The sequence below is a fragment of the Centroberyx gerrardi genome, chromosome 2 (assembly GCF_048128805.1).
Source record: "Centroberyx gerrardi isolate f3 chromosome 2, fCenGer3.hap1.cur.20231027, whole genome shotgun sequence".
In the NCBI taxonomy this organism is placed as follows: domain Eukaryota; kingdom Metazoa; phylum Chordata; class Actinopteri; order Beryciformes; family Berycidae; genus Centroberyx; species Centroberyx gerrardi.
Window position 1 is genome coordinate 5,905,925 of NC_135998.1, and position 19,412 is coordinate 5,925,336.

The 19,412-nt window shown below is 39.1% G+C and overlaps 1 protein-coding gene across 1 annotated transcript in view; it reads left to right on the forward strand.

Annotated features, from left to right (window-relative positions):
* The window catches only part of il11ra (interleukin 11 receptor subunit alpha), a 108,447-nt gene that overhangs the window by 71,941 nt on the left and 17,094 nt on the right, over window positions 1–19,412 (forward strand). Inside the window, exon 2 of the mRNA XM_071900866.2 lies at window positions 11,631–11,727. Within this exon, the coding sequence (XP_071756967.1) occupies window positions 11,631–11,727 (97 nt within the window). The remainder of the gene's footprint in view (window positions 1–11,630; window positions 11,728–19,412) is intronic.

Genomic DNA, 19,412 nt, shown 5'->3' on the forward strand with positions numbered 1-19,412 from the left:
TTTTTTGTGTATTATTAGTGCTTGAAAATTGTTCAAAATATGTAGGGGTTAAAACAGCAGTGCTTTGCTCAGGAGGCGATCTGAAATACATTTTGCTGTAAGAAAAAAAATTGTTCTCTTGCGATTAAGAAATTGCAGTACTCAGTATTGCAATTTCAATATTTTTTGATTGCTTTATCAATTCTTCACCCCCTCCTAGACGGGACCAGTTGCAGTCAGTTATAGAGCGAGACAGAAATGCCTGGATCCAGCGTCCGGCATTTAAATGATTTAGAAACATTGTTTATTATTGTTTTATTAGGATCCCCATTAGCCGCCACCTCAGCTCGTCTTCCTGGTACTCAGTGATTCATTCAGACTGTAACATAAACAGTTGAAGTTCAACAAGAGCTAAAGCCTTTTAAAGAAGTGAAGACTTTTCAACACACTGACGATCAAAAGGAATGCCTTCTTTCACAAAAAAATAATTAAAAACAACCGTGACTTTGTTTCAATTAAGAAAAACAAACTTAAATTGATTGCTTCCAGTGTTTTTCTGCTCCAGTGCCGACAAAGGCCAAGTGTTACAACGTGTTTGTGTCTGACTGCTCATTCAAAACCACCAAAACGTATTTTTTTGGAGTGTGGGTATTAGTTTTGTACCTGACCGCCTCACAGGTCCATGTGGAGGGGCCGGTGCCCCACTGCGGGCCTGTTTACACGGGACGGAAATGTGGCTTTTCACTTTTAGCTTCAGAAAGACCTCCAGCCGCTGAGGAAAGTGGTTTGTGGTCGTATCAGTCCTGCAGAGTCCAGGAGACCTGCAGCTCTGAACCAGAGGGGAGGATCACACAGACTGAGCTCAGCTGTGACTTACTGCATTTAGAATAATAATAATTATAATAATAAACTTTTCAAAACAAAGTTACAGAGTTCTTCACAATGAAGATAAATAAAGAAATAAATACATAAAGAAATAAAACATGAGTTACAAAAAAAAAGAGTAATATCAATGTCGTATATACAAGAAAGATATAATGCCAAATGAGAACAACACAGCAAATTATAAGAAGGCCTTTTCAAAAAAATAAGTTTTAAGACGTGATTTAAAAAAAGAGTTGGCATAGTGAGGAATCATCTGCATGGTTATCAGCAAAGTGTCTGTGACGAATATAATTGTTTGGCTGAAGCTAACTGTTGTATATCAGTCATTTATCTCTCAGTACAACTGGTTTGCAATACAATTACAATTTTTCAGGCAATCAATAATTCTTTGTTCCTTTAGATTTTGAGATTTTATGTCAATAAAACAAAGTTAGCAATCACTGCATTAGAGAATGGAGAGGTGGTGTGGTATAGATGGCACAACATTGATAGGGTTAGAGATTATATTCCCTGTGTAGATCAATAGGTAGAGCAAGGCACTAAATTGATTGATTGATTGGTTGATTGACAACTTTATTCATCTCCCAAGGGGGAAACTTGATTAGCCACCACACATTAACAAATAAAATAATAACAACATACTGTATAAGTTATCCAGCTCCTCTTTAGCACTTTTAGTTCTTGCTTAGTGCCGCTTTAAAAGTTTATTCTGTGGAATCAGATAAAAACTGTCAGTACAGAAAAAAGGGAATACCCGCTCTTGTTTCCTTTTTTTCCCCCAATCATGTCTTTCAATCTGTAACTGGTTCCAGCTGGTTTCCAGCTGCACAAACACACACATCTCCAAACCCTCGATTCTCAAACCTGGAGCTTTGAGAAAAACTTAAATTTTCCCAGTGACACCCGTTCATTTTTCTTGTAATTTTACAAGCTGCAAAATGAAGACAAGCTGACAGAAAGAGTGTCGAAAACTCTATAACGCACCTCTTACCTCTTTCTAATAGTAATGAATGTGTTTCAAGTGCCGTCCGTTAATTAAAACAATATGAATATGTAGATCTGAAAAGTCTTCCGACAAACTAGGCAAAAAAATACTGTCAAAACCTTTTGTTAGTTGTGTATTTTTCTTTCTTTGTATCTGTTTCTTTTTGTTGCATTGCCCTTTACACACTCTTTTTTTAGTCTTTTAATCGCAAACAAATGCCTAACTAAATCCCAAGAGCTTAAACATACATGTACACACAACACACACACACACACAGTAAAAGTCATTCGAGGAACAGAGCAACTGGCACTCAGCTATAAGCAGGAACATGTTGTGTTTGCTTAGGGCCGAGAGCAACAGATTAGCGTATTTCTATCAGCGGATAGCATTGTTCCCCAGAATCAGGAAAGGAGAATTAGAATCCATTGTGTAAATATGTTTACTGGACCTTGTACTCTCAGGCTCCAGAGAAACGGAGAGACAGTCGACTCCTCGGTAGAGAAAGAGAAAGTAGACAAGAAAGAGGAGGAGGTACAATAGGATAGGAGAGAATGAAAAAAGAGTTAGATAAAGACAGCAAATAGAGAGTGATGCAAGTGAAGGAAAAGTGTGATGCAGGCAGATTTCTTTGAATTCTACTCCCTACTAGCAGGAAAGGGAAAGGAGGTAAACCATTATAACCTGTTACGTAAATATGTTTACTGGACCTTGGACGTTCTGGCTTTAGAGGGCTGGAAGGGAAAACACAGCCAAGGACACACTGGAGAGTGGAGTGTGGGGAAAAAAAAGTGTGTGAAGGTATAGAAAATAGAGACAGACTGGAGGAGGGAGACAGAGATAAATAAAGTGTCTGGTCTCCATGGGACTGGCCTTGGGGCTTTCACTGGCTGCGTCAATATTCTCTTTAAACCAGTATCAACTAAATATCTTTTCAATGCAATATGGTTTTAATAGGATAAAAACTTGGTAAGAGCATCATGAGTTTGCTTTCTATAATCAGTTTCAACTTCAATAAATTCAATCATATTGAATTCAGAAAACAGAATTTAAATTCAGTCGTCCGCTGGAACAAATCTCATCACTTTCAATCTAAGTCATTTACACAAACACAAGATCTCAAGTCAAGACTTTAGAAACCTTTTCAAGTCATCAAAGTACAAGTCAGAGTCAAGTCCCAAGTCACCAGAACCCAAGTCAAGTCGAGTCTCAAGTCATGTGACTCGAGTCCTCACCTCTGGGTTCACGATTCGATTCAACCACAATACGACGTAATAAATAAATGTTCAGTGACAGCAAAGTCTGTCTGTGTAGAATTCTGTTTATTTCTGAGCCACAAATCTTTCTAGCGATGTCATTGGGTCGCTAGAATGTAAACAACAATTTAAAAATGTCATTACAAAGTGAAAATAATATAATTCTGATGAAGAGTTTGTGAAACTGTGATGGTCAAGCGTCTCATTAGTGATTACTACAGCAGAATAAAATGGAGCTAATATCACCATTCATTTTTCTGCCCCATGATACATATTGTCACATTTTCGTATTGCGATATATTGAATTTCGATATATTGTCCCATCACTATTGTATAGCACTTTTAAAAATTTTTTTTACAAAGTTTAATACAAAGAGACAACTCCAACAAGAGAAACAACTCCAAAAAAAGAAGACAGGCCGCAATGCAGAAGACAGACAGTAGTGTAAAAGACAGTAAGCACAGAGCAAAAACACAAGATTTAAAACAAGATGAAATAATTACATAAAGTCCAGTTTGTAGCAGTGTGTTTTTGAGTTGAAAGAAAGAGAGAGAGAGAAGAGGAGTGTAAGCCAGCAAGGGAGATGGGAGATGTGCTGAGTGTGCGGTGTGAAGTGACGGTGTTGTGGTGGAGAATGTGACACCGCCGTGTTACAGCTGAACACACCGAGGAACAGTTCATCTCTCCTTCCAGGAATTATTCATGATATTCTATCTATCTGTCTATCTCTCTCTCTATCTATCTATCTATCTGTCTGTCTGTCTGTCTGTCTATCTTTATATCTATCTAACTTATCTATCTATCTATCTGTCTATCTATCTCTCTCTCTCTCTCTCTATCTCTCTGTATGTCTGTCTATCTATCTATCTATCTATCATCTAATTATTATCTATCTATCTATCTGTCTGTCTCTATCTATCTATCTATCTATCTATCTCTCTGTCTCTCTCTCTCTCTCTCTGTCTGTCTGTCTGTCTGTCTGTCTATCTATCTGTATGTCTATCTATCTAATTATTATCTATTTATCTGTCTGTCTCTATCTATCTATCTATCTATCTATCTATCTATCTATCTCTCTCTCTGTCTATCTCTCTTTGTCTATCTATCTATCTATCTATCTATCTATCTATCTATCTATCTATCTATCTGTCCATCTGTCTTTTCAGTTCAATTCAAATTCAAATGAGCTTTATTGACATTAAATACTTCAATATCTGTTGCTCCAACAGTACATTGTGATGTGCTACAGTATTTATTGTTTTTCTCTTTCTTCTGTATAGTTTTTCATCTTGCTACAGTACATGGTGATTTAGTGTGAGCAGCAGTGGGATGAGAAATGGAGCATGATAGTTTATGACAGCGGTTAAGACGTTAATAGTAGCACCATGTTTTATTTAGCAGGATCAAACTGAGAGGCAGGGTCCTGTGTTCTTAACCTTCAGTGTGTTTACTGAGCCGGCCAGACGTCCGCCTGTCAGGAAGCGGGCGGAGCAGCCTCTACTGTCACACTGACCGGCACGCAGTTTTAACATGTGGACACTCGGTTCTGAATGGGCTTCATGGATCCCAATGGTAATAAATTAGCACATTAGGGCCTGTGTTCAGTTTCCATTCAACAAAGCTGGAAGGTTTTCTTGTGCCAGCAGAATTTTTTTATTAACACCCTGATACTCTTTCAAGTATTATTTATATATTATTTAATAATGAATAACATTTATATGTTATTTGATTTATTGTTGCACAGATTGCAAGCATTCAAGATTGATGCAACGACAATAAAAAAATTCTCTGTGGGACAATAATGAATCTGTGGCCTTGACTTAGGGTGGAAAATTATCATCAGCCACCAGCCCAATGCTTTTAAAGTAATAATCAAAAACATTTTCATATGAATAAATGTTCGTTTTGCTTCAATCTATTGCTCTAACACAACAGTGATTCATCCTCTATCCAGTTGATCTTCTCCACTGTCTGTTCTAGCCGGTGTCTGGCAGCTCTTTCCCGGGAAAAATCCTCTGCTGCACAGGAAGTGATGCGTTTTAACATTTCCCGGTTTGTTTGTAATCAACAGAAGAAGAAGAACTGGGTAGTTAGCATGAGCAAAAAAAGACAAAGAAAAGAGAAACTCAAACTGCATCAACAGAGAATCCAAGCTCCGCCCACACTGTTTGATTGACAGGTGATCTGTGGGAAGTGCAGTGCAGAAACACCACAGGAATGAGGCGGATCAACAAAGATTTTGCCAGAATATAATAAGATTTAAAAAAAATATGATATATATGAAATTTGTTCCTCCTGTAGCCGCTGCACCAAGTATCCAACCATCCATCCTATTCCAGGTCATATTCAATAGTAATTTTTTTACATTTCTACTAGTGGCTAGTGAAATTTGGGATGTACCAGCCACTATGGCCAGTAGATGAAAAAGGAAGTTTTTGATTTGATTTATTTGATCATTTTAAAAGTTTCCCTGACTGGTGGACATTTTGCATGTAGGGTGCTGCAATCTACAGCCTGTGTCGTTTCATTATCATCGTTATCAAGAATATTTTTTAGTTTTTTGACCAAATTTTTATTGGTTTTCTAGGTGACAAAACAATATAATATAATGAAATAATAAACATTTTTTAGGTATTTCTGTTTCATTAGGTATGGAAGAGAGCAGATGAGAGAATGATATGTTTAAAAGGTAATGAAAGTGAAACCCACAGCGTTGTGAGTGCAGGTTTATTATGCCTCAGCCTGCTTAGCTACCAGGATGCCTCTTGTTTTATGATTAGATACCATAGACAGGCTAGTAATTATTTATTTATGTATTTATTTTATCATGGTTTCCCATGGTCCATCTGTCAGCCACTTCATCCTCTGATTTACAATGTTGACTAAGACAGACTGGTTTTATAGATGGAAGAACTAAGTGTGTGTGTGTGTGTGTGTGTGTATTATAATTTCAGTGTTGTGTGTCTGCACGTCTGCTTTGTGTGTGCGTGTGTGTGTGTGTGTGTGTGTGCGTGTGTGTATTTATGGCGTTGAGGTCATTCTTTCCATGCACTGATAACAAGGAACCAGGCTGTTTCTTTCTCCTCTCCTGTTTGCTCTCTCTCATGTGTTCTTGCACACTTTTGTCCTTTAAACTTACAATCCACAATTTTACCATTTATATTTTTGTGTATATTCCCATAAGATCTTGAAAAGTTTGACTAGTTGCAAAATAAGCGTTGTAAAACATTGATAACTCAGTATAACCGAAAATAGCATCTGTTTCCCTTCAAAGTATACAAACATTACACAAATAAACACAAGTAGCCTCCGGAAGCCAGACCTCAAGATAAGTCGAGATCTGGGGAATTTTTGCCTCTTTGTCTTTGTTTACCGTTTCCGCTGACGATCATCGGCACTTTGAAATCTTTGAAATTGATTACGTCGCCACATGCAGCAGGTTTTGTTTTCCGCAGCACGTTTCAACTCCAAATAGAGGGTGGAAATTCAGATTTTAGACTGTGTGCCGTACGTAAAACTACCGAGACGAAACCGCTGCAGAAGTTGTGTTTATAGCAATTATTAAAAAGTAGCGATGTGTTAGCTCGTCTGCCTACAGGCTGTGGGAGGAGTCTCATATATCAAGCGTTACCAGCTGTGTTTGATTGGAACCAAAAGAGAGTCGAAATCGCCTCGCGCCCCGTGCTCGACTGAAATGAGTAAAAAAAAAAGTCAACAGTGTCTTCACATTTGCGTTAGAGACCCGTTTAACTTCCAATAGAGGTTGATAACGGTTATAGATTACTTATTGCCCCTGTAAGTTTTGTCCCAGTTACTAATTCCTGTCCTTTGATCAGGCTTTTTCTGTCTGCCTGTTTTCCTGTCTGACTTCTGTCTCTGTCTGTCTGAAGCACATGTTCGACTTTCTGCCTTCCTGTCAGTCTGTACCTGTGTCTCTCTGTTCTTTGATATTTGCTGAGATCAAAGTTCACCGTCTCATTTGCCTCACAAAGTTGACCACATATCACCTCTCACTCTTTCACAGACACAAACTCTGTCTCTCTCTCTTTCTGTCTGTCTCTCTCTCCCCCTATCTCCTCAATTTGAATGTGCAATCCTCACTTGTATGTGCTAAACAGAGCGTCTTGTCCTCTTCTTGATTATAAGTTGATTATATTTAGATTATCGCTAAACCAAACTGATGATCTGGTCGGCAGGCTGGTCAGATTCAATTCCTGTAACAGCCAATATCAGCCCAACACTACTATCTACCTGTGAGTGTCAAAGTGTGTTGTGGTTAGACACACAGGGCACACACACACACACACACACACACACACACACACACACACACACACAACCTAAACAAAAACAGCCCCGCACTCTGTTTCTTCTTTTTTGTTTTTTAATTTTTCTTTCTCTTTTGGCACAGACGTTTCAGCTGTCAAGCCTTCCTCAGCGCGTGCAATGATGACTTCAGTTGAAATAGAGAGAAAGTAGAGGGCATTTTTACATTTTAAATTATGGTAGAAGTCCTTGCGGTCAAAAAAAAGTCAAACTGCTGAACCAGTATGAGGCGGCGGTGCATTCCCAATAGGAAGCTGCAGCATAAGACGCTCAAGTAGGACAAACCCTGGAAAACCAGGAAAACTCTGTGAACCATCAGCTGTGTTTAGGCTCTAAATAAAAACATTTTAAATCGACCATCATGTTTGAGCATCATTTTTGTCCCCGCATTTACTTCCCCATTTGAGTGTCTTGCTCTAGCCTACATTTTATGTTGCCAAACCTATAATAATAATAAAAATAATAAGCTTTATTTATATTGCACTTTTCGAAACAGTTACAAAGTGCTTTACAGTCACAATAAACAATAATAACTACTAAAAGATATCAATAAAAGGCAAAAATAGAACAAAAGCAACATAAAAGGAGCAGCATAAAAAACATAAAACAAGGCAAAAAAAACAAAACAAACAAACATAAAAACAACAAAAAAAGAGTAAGGATCCTAAACAGATTTAAAATCAGGAGGACATAAAAGCAGAACAGACTATAAAAAGGCTTTCTTAAACAAGTGGGTTTTGAGAAGTGATTTAAAAGATGATACTGAGTTTGCATAAAGGCAAAATAAATCAAAGGCAAAAAGACAAATCCACTAGTGATTGAATCAGTCCTTTGCCGATCACCGATATATTCATCGTCTATTTGTTATTCTGCCCGCCGCTCTGTCTACCTTCTTTCTTCTCACCATGTTTTGTTTGTTGTAAGACTGCAGAGCTGTACCTCTCTAACAGAGGAGGAGTTAACGAGGGCGTCCTCCCACTCGGTGTGGAGGCTGTTGATACAACATTCACAGCATCTTCAATAACAAAATCAAATTGGATAATCTAAGCTAAAGCACAGCTGATGTCATTCTCCGCCTCCTGTCTGTCTCTCTCACTTCATTGCCAGCACTGATGAGCTGTCCTCCTCCATTACAAAGAAAAGTTCATCACTTACTTTACGTTTCTGCTCTTTGTGAGGCAGGACTCTGTTTGACATTTTGAGGAATTCAGTGCGTCCGTACCTACGAGAGCAGTGGGCTCTCATCTCTTCTTTTCTCTGCCAACTGAGAATGTCTCTCTGTCTTTATTTCCCAAACATGACATTGAATAGTCTGAAAAGTGAAACAGGCTGATGAATCATCTCAGTGCCATTGAAAGCATTATGAAAAACCCACAGCAGAATATCTACTTTCTTTTATAAACATATCATCGCTGTTGTGTGTAAATCTTGTATCTCTTAAATGTCAGCTTTTAAAGTGATGTGGAGCTTTGGTATATCTTGGGTTGTGTATCTTCCTCCATGATAAAACCCCAAAATCAGTGATTCTGTGATCTGTTGCTCCGGTAGAGGAGACTGGAGAATGGAGACTGGAGTGTTTTTTCTCTCTCTCCATTCACTGCCATTGTATGGAGGAACAGTCTGAAAATCACACTTCTAGCACATAAACAAACGTGAACAAAGCAGAGTCTGACAATATATAAAGAAACTAGTCATTCTGCTGAATTGTTGAAGTGAATCTCTTTCTTTATGTTTATTAAACCTTTCAGTCTGAGCAAGTGTAACACCGGAATCCGGTCGGAGGAAATAATACGTTTACCAATAATTGTAAATAGGTGAAAAAAGGTGGGAGACAGGACTTTGACAAAGCAGATTCTGCCAATATATAAAAAACGAGTCTCACTTTTTCCCACATCACTTTAAGGAAAGAAAAAGAAAAACTGCCTTGTTTTTAGCTTGACCACCAGGCATTTTTGAGTTTATCCAGTTTGGTTTTTAAATGCTTTCATAAGACCGAGGATGGTGGGATTTTCTCAACCCATAGAGGAACCATGTAATCCTTCAATTGGAGTGAAAACAAGAAAATCACCAAAATTTGAGTTACAGGTTTGTCACATGACAACAGCGATATGCAAACAGACACACACACGCGCGTGTGCACACACACACACACACACACACACACACAGAGAGAGAGAGGATGAGACGATCTAAAGAAACTGGATGCCACGTCACTTCTGTCACGCTTTCTCTCCTTTCTCTTTTCTTCGCTCTCTCCTTCCGTCTGTCTGTCTGTCTGATCCGTCTCTCTCTCTCTCTTCCTCTCTCTCTCTTTCTTAATCTCCCTCTTTCTTATTCTCTCACTTTGGAGGTGTGAGGAAAGGTGCTGACATATTCATCATGAGGATATCTCACATGCAGCTCTATAAAGATAATTGACACCTGAGATGAGAGCTTTGGGGTGTGTGTGTGTGTGTGTGTGTGTGTGTGTGTGAGAGAGAGCGAGTGTGACAGGGAAAGAGTGTGTCACACACACACACACACAAGAGCTTCCTATGTCAGGAATTAATTTGTCATGTTTATCTTTAACTATAATCAGGTCAGCCTGGAGGTATAATATTAGTGTGTGTGTGTGTGTGTGTACCAGTGTATGTGTGTGAGTACTGAGCATACACGTGTTGAGATGTTATATATAACATGTTCTCACAATACTCTCTCTCGCTCTCTCTCTCTCTTTCTCTCTCTCTCTCTCTCTCTCTCACACACACACACACACACACACACAGGGTTCCAGGGTGTCAGTCATCCCTATAAATACAGCTGACTGTTATAAATGTCCCCTCAGGATAAAAATATCAACAGCATCACATCACACCCCTGTAACTCGAAAGAAAGACAGAGAGAAAGAAAGAGAGAGAGAGAGATAGAGAGAGAGAGAGAGAGAGAAAGAGAGAGAGAGAGAGAGATTTACAGAGACAGATTTGTATAGTTTTCACATAAAATAGTGAAACAGACGGTCAACTTTTTTGCGTCTTAAGCACCGGCCCACTATTCACACTGCAAAGAATCTCCATCTTAACAAGTCACTTAGTCTGTTATCGAGTCCTAAAATAATCTTTTTCTTAAAATAAGTGAAAAAATCTCCCAGTGAGGTTTGATAATTTCACTCGCAAATCAACTTGTTTCAAGAGTTTTCTATAAAAGAGTGTCATTTTCTTGATAGCAGTGCAGCGATCTGATTTATTCTGACTTGTCTCAAGAAAACTCCTGAACCAAGTGAAGCTGCATTGGAAACAAGTGGAGTTATCTCACCTCATTTGCATATTTTTTCTCTTGTTTTAAGAAAAATAAGATTTGAAGACTGAATATTTCACTAAATGACTTGTTAAGATGGAGTTTTTTTTTGCAGTGCAGTCTTTTTCATGTATGTGTAGTACAGACACAAGCCATTACTTTTGAATGATGTGTAATGAAGATACTGTATATGAAGTACTGCTGGTGTAAGATAAGATAAGATAAGATAAGATATCACTTTATTAATCCCCTTGGAGAAATTTGGGTGCCACACTTTCTTTCTTTCTGGCAGAACAGTACCAGGGAAAAATAAGTACAGAAGATAATAAAGAGAAGAGGTAATAAGATAAAAAATAAAGGTAATGTACATAATATAAAACTATAGAGACAGTGCAAATGCAAATAAATGCAAACAATAATAATAAATGCGTATCCATATATACTGTATATGTACTGTATATATACATAATCAGGGGTTGCTGATGTTGTTGAACAGAGTCAGTAGAAATGTAAAAGGTGCTATATGTAGCATTTTAACACCAATAAATCATTACCACATTCATGTTCTTCCAGCGCAAACAGAGCTAAGACTTTCAGAGTTTCTGGCAACAGCAGATGATGGAAAGACAAAACAAACGCACACAGAGCGACGGCAACTTTGCAGCTGGGCGGACAGCAACTTTGCGATGGGAAGCAACAAGGTTTATGGGAAATGTGGTTTTAATTTTGAGAAACACTAGCGCTAACAAAATGTGTCTTTTCATACCCATGAATATGCAGAGTGTGGATACAAAATGATGATGATGATGATGATTACTGTCAAACCTGTCTATGGTTTAATAATAACAATTTCTCTCTCTCTCTCTCTCTCTCTCTCTCTCTCTCTCTCTCTCTCTCTCTCTCTCTCTCTCTCTCTCTCTCTCTCCAGATGCCAGGCCCATTGTCCAGTCCTGTGTGTCTGACAGTCATCTGGTTTCTGTCTTGGTCTCTGTTTCTCGGTCGTGCTCAGATCTTAACCAATGAAGGTAACACACACACACACACACACTTTATTTTTCCTTGGAAGCTACCAACATCAGCCCTGTTGGGAATCAGGCATGGATTCCTTCTAGAACTATTTTGGGTGCGCTTGATTTATCTCCACTCTGAGCTCTTCTGGGATCCAATACGACAACTCAAGAGAGGAGGAGGAGGAAGCACATCCAAAATTGGGGAAAAAATGACCGGATAATAATAATTTTTTATTTATTGGGGTAATGTGCCACAAAACGCTGATACAGAAAAATGGTCTGACGAAGGCTTTCCTGCCGAAACGTGTCGGTGCTTCATGACGGGTCGGACCGGATCCAAATGATCTTCTGGCTCAGAATCTCACTGTTGGATGCAGTGATCTGCCTCTCAGCGCCTGGCCTCAGATCAGCTGTTAACTACGACACATTTAACTGAATTCATCAAACATCAAATAAAGTCTGTCTGAAGCACGCTTTAGTCTTTCTTTCTTTCTTTCTTTCTTTCTTTCTTTCTTTCTTTCTTTCTTTCTTTCTTTCTGTCTGTCTCTGTCTGTCTGTCTGTCTTTTATCTTAATCGCTTTCTTTTTCTTTCTTTCTTTGTTTCTTTCTTTCTTTATTGCTTGTTTGCTTGCTTGCTTGCTTGTTTGCTTGCTTTCTGTCTGTCTGTCTCTCTTTCTTTCTTTTTTCCTTTCTCTGTCTGTCTTTCTTTCTTTCTCTGTCTCTCTTTCTATTTTTCTTTCTTTCTTTCTTTCTTGCTTTCTTTTTTCCTTCTGTCATTCACTTTTTCCTCTCTCAATCAAAAGCAATTCAACCACTGAACCAAATCCTCAAACAGTTCTGCTATTTCAGCTTCCTTTTCTCTTTCTCTCTCTTTCTCCTTCCCTCAAACTAAATCAATCAAAAGCACAAAACATCTAATCCCTCTCTTCAGTCCTTCTTCCCATCTTTCCTTCCCTCTTTGTCTCTCTGTTATACCCCTCTCTTTCTCTCTCATCTTAAACTTTCTATTTCTCTCTCATCTCTCTCTCTCTCTCTCTCTCTCTCTCTCTCTCTCTCTCTCTAAAATCAGTCAACTTGACTAAAACAGAACAAATATTTCCTCTCTTATCCTGACAGGTAAAATATCTCCCAGAGTTCTTTGTTCGCATTCGTTTTCCCCTGCAGCCACTGCAAGAGGAGTTTTTTGTGTGTGTGTGTGTGTGTGCGTGTGTGCGTGTTTGTGTGTGTGTGCGTGTGTGTGTGTAGAAAGTTTTGTGTTTCATCCAGCTTGCAATTTCTGATTTCACCGTCAGGATAAACTTGCAGCCTTCCTGTGTGTGTGTGTGTGTGTGTGTGTGTGTGTGTGTGTGTGCGTGCGTGTGTGTGCACCAGTGTGTGTGTGTGTGTGTGTGTGTGTGTGTGTGTGTGTGTGCACGAGTGTGTGTGCGTGTGTGTGTGTGATTGTGCTGGCGTGCGTTAAGCTTGTGTGTGAGGGCTTGCATGTGTCTGTGTGCATGTTTGTGTGTGTGTGTGTGTGTGTGTGTGTAGGTGCGTGTGTGTGTGTGTGTGCTCCCTCTTGCCAGAGGCTGAAGCAGATATGAGTGGAACGCTGCGGGTTTGGGGAATAATGTTCTTCACTGCCAATAAAACATGAATACACACATTCAGACCAGCCAACTCCTCGCACTGCACTAAAGCCCCAGGTAACACACACACACACACCAGAAACAGAAGGAGGGTGTGTGTGTGCGTGTGTGTGTGTGTAGGTCAGGGAGGGGATGGGGGGATTTGGGGTGGTGCAAAAAGAGAGAAAATTTATGAGAACAAGAGAGAGAGGCATTGAATAAAAGAGAGACAGAGGGAGAAAACTCAAGAACAGCATCTGAACCGCATCATCGTTTTCCCGAGCGATAACTTTCATGATAATACTGTCAAAAGAAATATGAATACACACATTTAGACGAGCCAAACTTAAGCTGGAAGTTAATCACTTTGACAAGTAAAGCTGTTATCTAGGTGTATGTTTGCATTTCAGCTACAACATCAACAGTTCTCTTTAGTTTGGGGAAGCAAGCCTCATTAAAGTCTCACACAGCTCTGTTTACATTCTCACCTCGCTTACTGACGCTCAGCCAGCCCACGAATCAACGACCACGTCCTGTTTGAAATGCAAGGCGCCAACATAACTATTGTAAAATAAAATTAATTTCACCCCTAAAAAAAAATAGAAAGCACAGGTTTGCTTGTTTTCATTTTCTCAAAAAGTCTCACCAACATTGATAGTCTTCCTTTCCGCGCCAATTTATGTCACTGTCTGCTTTACTTTCTATTTACTCAATATTATGGACGTGGATAAGATGTAAATGCAATGTAAAAATCAAAGTGGCCAAATAGCAAAGACCAACCATTGCAAAATTTAAGATGAACTTTATTGATGTGGGGAAAAGTGCTTTTTGCAGCAGCAGCAATGAATAACATATAGAGACCAATGCAACAATTAAATATGAAATATGCAACATCTTCAACATGCTAATACAGAACATTAAAGGGGAATAATGTAATCTATTACCTTTATCAACCTCTATCGGGGACCAGTAACATTAATAGAACTGATATCCTCATACACAAGTCTCTGGCACATCGAAGACAGTATCTGTGTGTCATGTGTGTTGTATTAGTTTTAATTCCCTGAGGCAGAGATTCAGTTTACTTCTAGGAAAGAACGAGGACATTAAACCAGACGACACACACACACACACACACACACACATGTTTTGGAACAGCTAATAGGACTGCTCAGCATCAACATCAACCACGCTGCCAAAGCTGTCTGCTTTAATTGGAAGACCCTGCTGTGCCGATATCTGGGATGCAGAACGCATCGGTGGTTTTTAAAATCCTCCTCACTAAGCTCCATCTTCACTGCGTTTAGTGGGTTTCTTGTCGGTGACGATTCACTGCAACAGTACCGGAAATACAGGCAGGGCCGTTCACTCACTAAGACTAAGACTCCCTGTAGCCTCGTTCTATTTATTATATTATATATTTCTATCCGTTACACACAGAAGCTTGTGTGACGCTCTCGCTTTGTGTCGCGAGAGCTTCTGGGTTTCTGGGATTAGTGGAGAGGTAATATACAGTATCACAATGCTAAATACTGGAATATGAGCCACTGGTATTGATCATCAACCTTACCAACCCCCTGTCCGGTTTTTAAATGAATAGCACGACTGCACTAACTACAACAATCATCGAACTTTGCTGACAATGCATGTAGGCTACTGCTGCATATGTTTTATGTTTTATTATGCTTTCATTTAATTTTTTTATGTGTCTTTGTCCTTTTTTTTACCATGTTTCTCATGTGTTCTTCTGTGTTCTTTTTGCTGAATGGCGCACGGCTCATGATCAAGAATTCCAATGCATTTTTATGCAAATGGAAAATAAACTTGAAACTTGAAACAGATATACCGTATTATAGACACTTTGTGCTGTGGGGCAGTAGAAGTCTTACTTATTGCCCCATTAAACATGAACATTTACATGTTTTGTAAAATGTGCTTTTGTAATACAAATTATGGTTTAGTTTTTAATGGCAGTATTTCACAATAATGCCATGTACCAGGATATTTTTGGCCAAAGAGAATACCAATTTAATATCAGGCCACTGTGTGACAAAGAGAGGAAGGGAGACAAAGAGGGTCATACAAGGCAAAACAAAAAAAAAAAACTTAGGACAAACAGCCTGTTACCAGGAGTGTGTGTGTGTGTGTGTGTGTGCATGTGTGTGTATGTGTATGTGTGAGTGAGAGAGAGAGAAAAGGAGAGAGAGAGAGAGAGAGAGAGAGAGAGAGAGAGAGAGGGAGAGAAGGGGGGTGGGATGGGGGGGGTGCATTCTTGCGTGAGTGAGGTTGAGAATTAACTAAGGTGTGTGTGTGTGTGTGTGTGTGTGTGTGTGTGTGTGTGTGTGTGTATGTGTAGGTGTGTGTGTGTGTGTGTGTGTGTGTGCCCTCTTTGTTCAGAGCTTGGCAGACCGGCAGTTAAATTGATGTTATTCCACTCTAGATCTAAATACCAGCTTTCAGAACGGAGTGCAGAGCCAAGCCTACACACACACACACACACACACACACACACACACACCCTCAGACCCACCTTCACCCATGCGCACTTGTGTATACACACAAACCACCATCCGCAGATAGAGTATCGACTCTGCAAATCACCACATTCACCACAAATATTGACTTGGGCCTGCACAGCACTCAGTGTTGCTTCAACTGTACTTTCCAATCGTGTGTGATAGCAAGCGATCGCTTCGTGCCTTCGATCTGTTCCACGTCTTCAGTGTGTGTGTTAACAAGTTAATATTTAAACTTACAACAGTGTCCAACTCCATATTTAGATAGCCAACTTTTTGTCTCATTTTGGGACACGTGGCTGTTGATCAGAGGTGGTAGAAGTACGCAAACTTACTCAAGTGCAAATACTCATCTAAAAATCTACTCTGGTAAAAGCTGAAGTACCGTTTCAAATCCTTTACTCAAGTCAAAGTATAAAAATACATGGTCTTACATTTACTTCAAGTATAAAAGTAAAAGTCATCCTCTAAAAAAGTAATTTCTAATGTTCTAAACTCTGAATCCCAGATGAGAAAGAGTCTGCAGCTGAATTCACTTTAACGTTGATTCTCTGCTCTCTTGTTGCTTCTCTCTCTCTGGCTGCGGTCGAATAGTCAAAAAAATACATCCTAACGCCTATTCCTAACCACTTTTCCTTGACCTCGTTGGAAAACGTCATGAGGTCAAGGAAAGATGTGAAGGAGAATTCATAAGGACTTAGGAAAAGACAACCGCGGTGCTAAGAGAATCCGACTGCACTTACACTAGGCTACGTAATTATGCGACGGCGGATGTTAATGACGTGGGTCTGCCGTGGTGAAACTACAATGTTCCGGAGATGGACTAGCTGGCGACAAGCTGGCGACAGCCAATGAGGACACACACACCATAACACACAGAGTGAGCAAGCACACTGAGGAGGAGAGAGAGAGCTGCCTGCTGGCTGCAGTTTCCCCATCAAATTTGCCATGTAGTCACATTTTATAATGAAACTGTTTTCCTTATTATTCATAATTATGTTATTCTCACTTTCATCACTTAACTAGGAAAATACAGAACAAACTGCATTCTGTACTCACGGAAAGGAACACAACATCCTGCTCTTCATTAAGGAACGATTCTGTGTTATATGGTTGACAACCCAAGGCTTGCTAGGAAACGCAGGACACATGTTCACCTCTACAGTTGCAGCCTCTCAGTTTCTCATGGTATTTTGCATTTCCCTGCATCATGGCTCAGCCTGCTTCAACATGCTGATCTGTCCACCAGTTTACCCTCATGAGATGCACATTTTATTTGGCAGCAACTAAATTTCAGTTGCAGAACATTTTGTATTATTTACTTATTTCAACATCATAAGTAACAATTACAGCCAAATAAAAATGCACAGTGAGATCAGGTCGATGGTCAAGCATAGCATAACACCAGCTAGAATGCTGCTAATTAGACAGGTGTCTTAGCTGCAGTGTTAGGAAAAGTTACTTTTGAAACTAACTAGTTACTTGACTTCGTTACTTGCCCTAAATAGTAACTAGTTACGTTACTAAGTTAGTCTTCATTAAAAGTAACGTGTTAGAGTACTTTCACGTTTCACCCACATAAAATCATGCCTTTAAAATACATCTTCTGCTGATGTCATCACTCCTATTGTACAGAAATCATCACTAATCATCAGGTTTGGGACACAGCCTTAGGTAACAATCTACCGTTGTCTAAAGAAAACATCAAGGCAGCTTTCAGTTACCTGGTTCCACAGTAAATACTCAGTGGGGGCTTGGACTGACTGGATGCCTTTCTGCCGTCACTGCATCACAACCGCAGGTGATTTTTACTTTATCAACACTGAAACATTGGCTCTGTGTTCCTCTCTATAAAAAAAAAGCCTAATTTGAGAAACATTATGCTATTGACACGGAGCTATTGACGTTAAAAGACGCATCAACCGGTGAATATCCAACTTCAAACTAACTTCACCCGGAACGGAGCCTTAACTGATCCGGTCTGGTCTCAAAATAAACTGCAGACTGCGCTCACAAGCGCTTTCAATTCAAATCTTCAGGTTAGATAGTGAAAGCTAAACTTACAGTTAGCAATAATGTTCTTATCCTTCTCTTCTCTTATTTCCAAGTTCTGCAGTTTATTGTTGTTGATTCTAAAAGCGAGTCATAACCTACAAGCCTCCACTGCACCGCCAGCCTGCTGCAGTCTGCTTTTAAGAACATGATATAGCGTACAATATCTTAATTTTTTTTTTATTTGCACTAACTAAACATTTAATCATTTAAAACAAAAATAAAAGTAGCGAAATGTAACTTTGAGAAAGTAACTAATAACTGATTACATACATTGAAAAACTAACGCGTTAAGTTAGTCATTACCACAAAAAAGTACTGTTTCTATTGGAGTTGTTAAGGCAGGGTCCACTGTCATTCAGCATACTGCTGTTTGAGATGGAGGGAAATGCAGCATATATTTCAACAATTTAAAGGTGCTATGTGTAGTAATTTGAACAATATATCATTGTCAAATTAATTGTAATACTTTATATACTATACACTATATGGTATATTTACCATAAACAAATGTTTGGTAGCCTCTATCTCGTGCCAGTGGTATTGTTAATACTAGTATTTCTAAAAATTAAGACTTTAAGACATTTTCCATAAACCCTGTTGAAAAGAGGATCTTTACTTCTTCGGTCAAAGGTTTTGTCTGTCGTTTTACAGAAGAGGATCAACATGTTGTCAGCCTTTCTCTTGCTCCACCATCTGCGATTGCATGAAACTCTGAGAGCTTTAGCTCCATTTGTGCTAGAAGAACAGTGCCCTTGTTTTGTTTTGTGCCATAAAGCAATCTAGTAGATTTCCTGTGAAAGTGGTGTAGAGGTTGGTAGAGGCTGCCAATCTTCTCGGCAGTGGTCTTGTTTGTTTACAGCAATTACATGAATGTCTCATAATTAATGTGTTAATTATTTATTGATCTTAAAATGCTACCTTGTCGCACCTTTAAATGGTTGAATCTGTGTTTGAATACTTGTTTCAATATGCTATTTTCCTAGCTCTAAAGCCAGTTATAAACTAGTTGCAAAAGGATATTGATACACAGCCCCAGTCTGTGTGATAGGGGATGGACTACTAAAAGCATCTTAGATACTTCGCCCCGTGCGTTCTTACCGTGTTGTTTCATGCAGGCTATATAAACGTGGACAACCCAGTGAAAAATATTGCTTCATCACCAAGGTTGGAATTGAAATAAAAAAGGAATATAGGCTACCAGTCACAAAAGTGAAACGAAATGGTTGTCACATTGAGAATGGTTGCTCACGCTCACCCTCCTGTCCACTCATATTTATCGACATGAATCCCAATTAGTATGATTGTATGAAAATTATTGTTAAATTCATGCAAGATAGGCATAACTTGTTAGGCCTACAAATCTACTACTGTACATATCATCATTCTTAAGTTTCAAACAAATGTTAAAAACATCATCTGGCTAAAAACGTCTCATATCCCTTTTTCTTGAAAGACAGACTTCTGTGTTATGGTTAATATGCTGATTATGATCTGATTATAAGCCTATGCATATAATAGCTTAAGA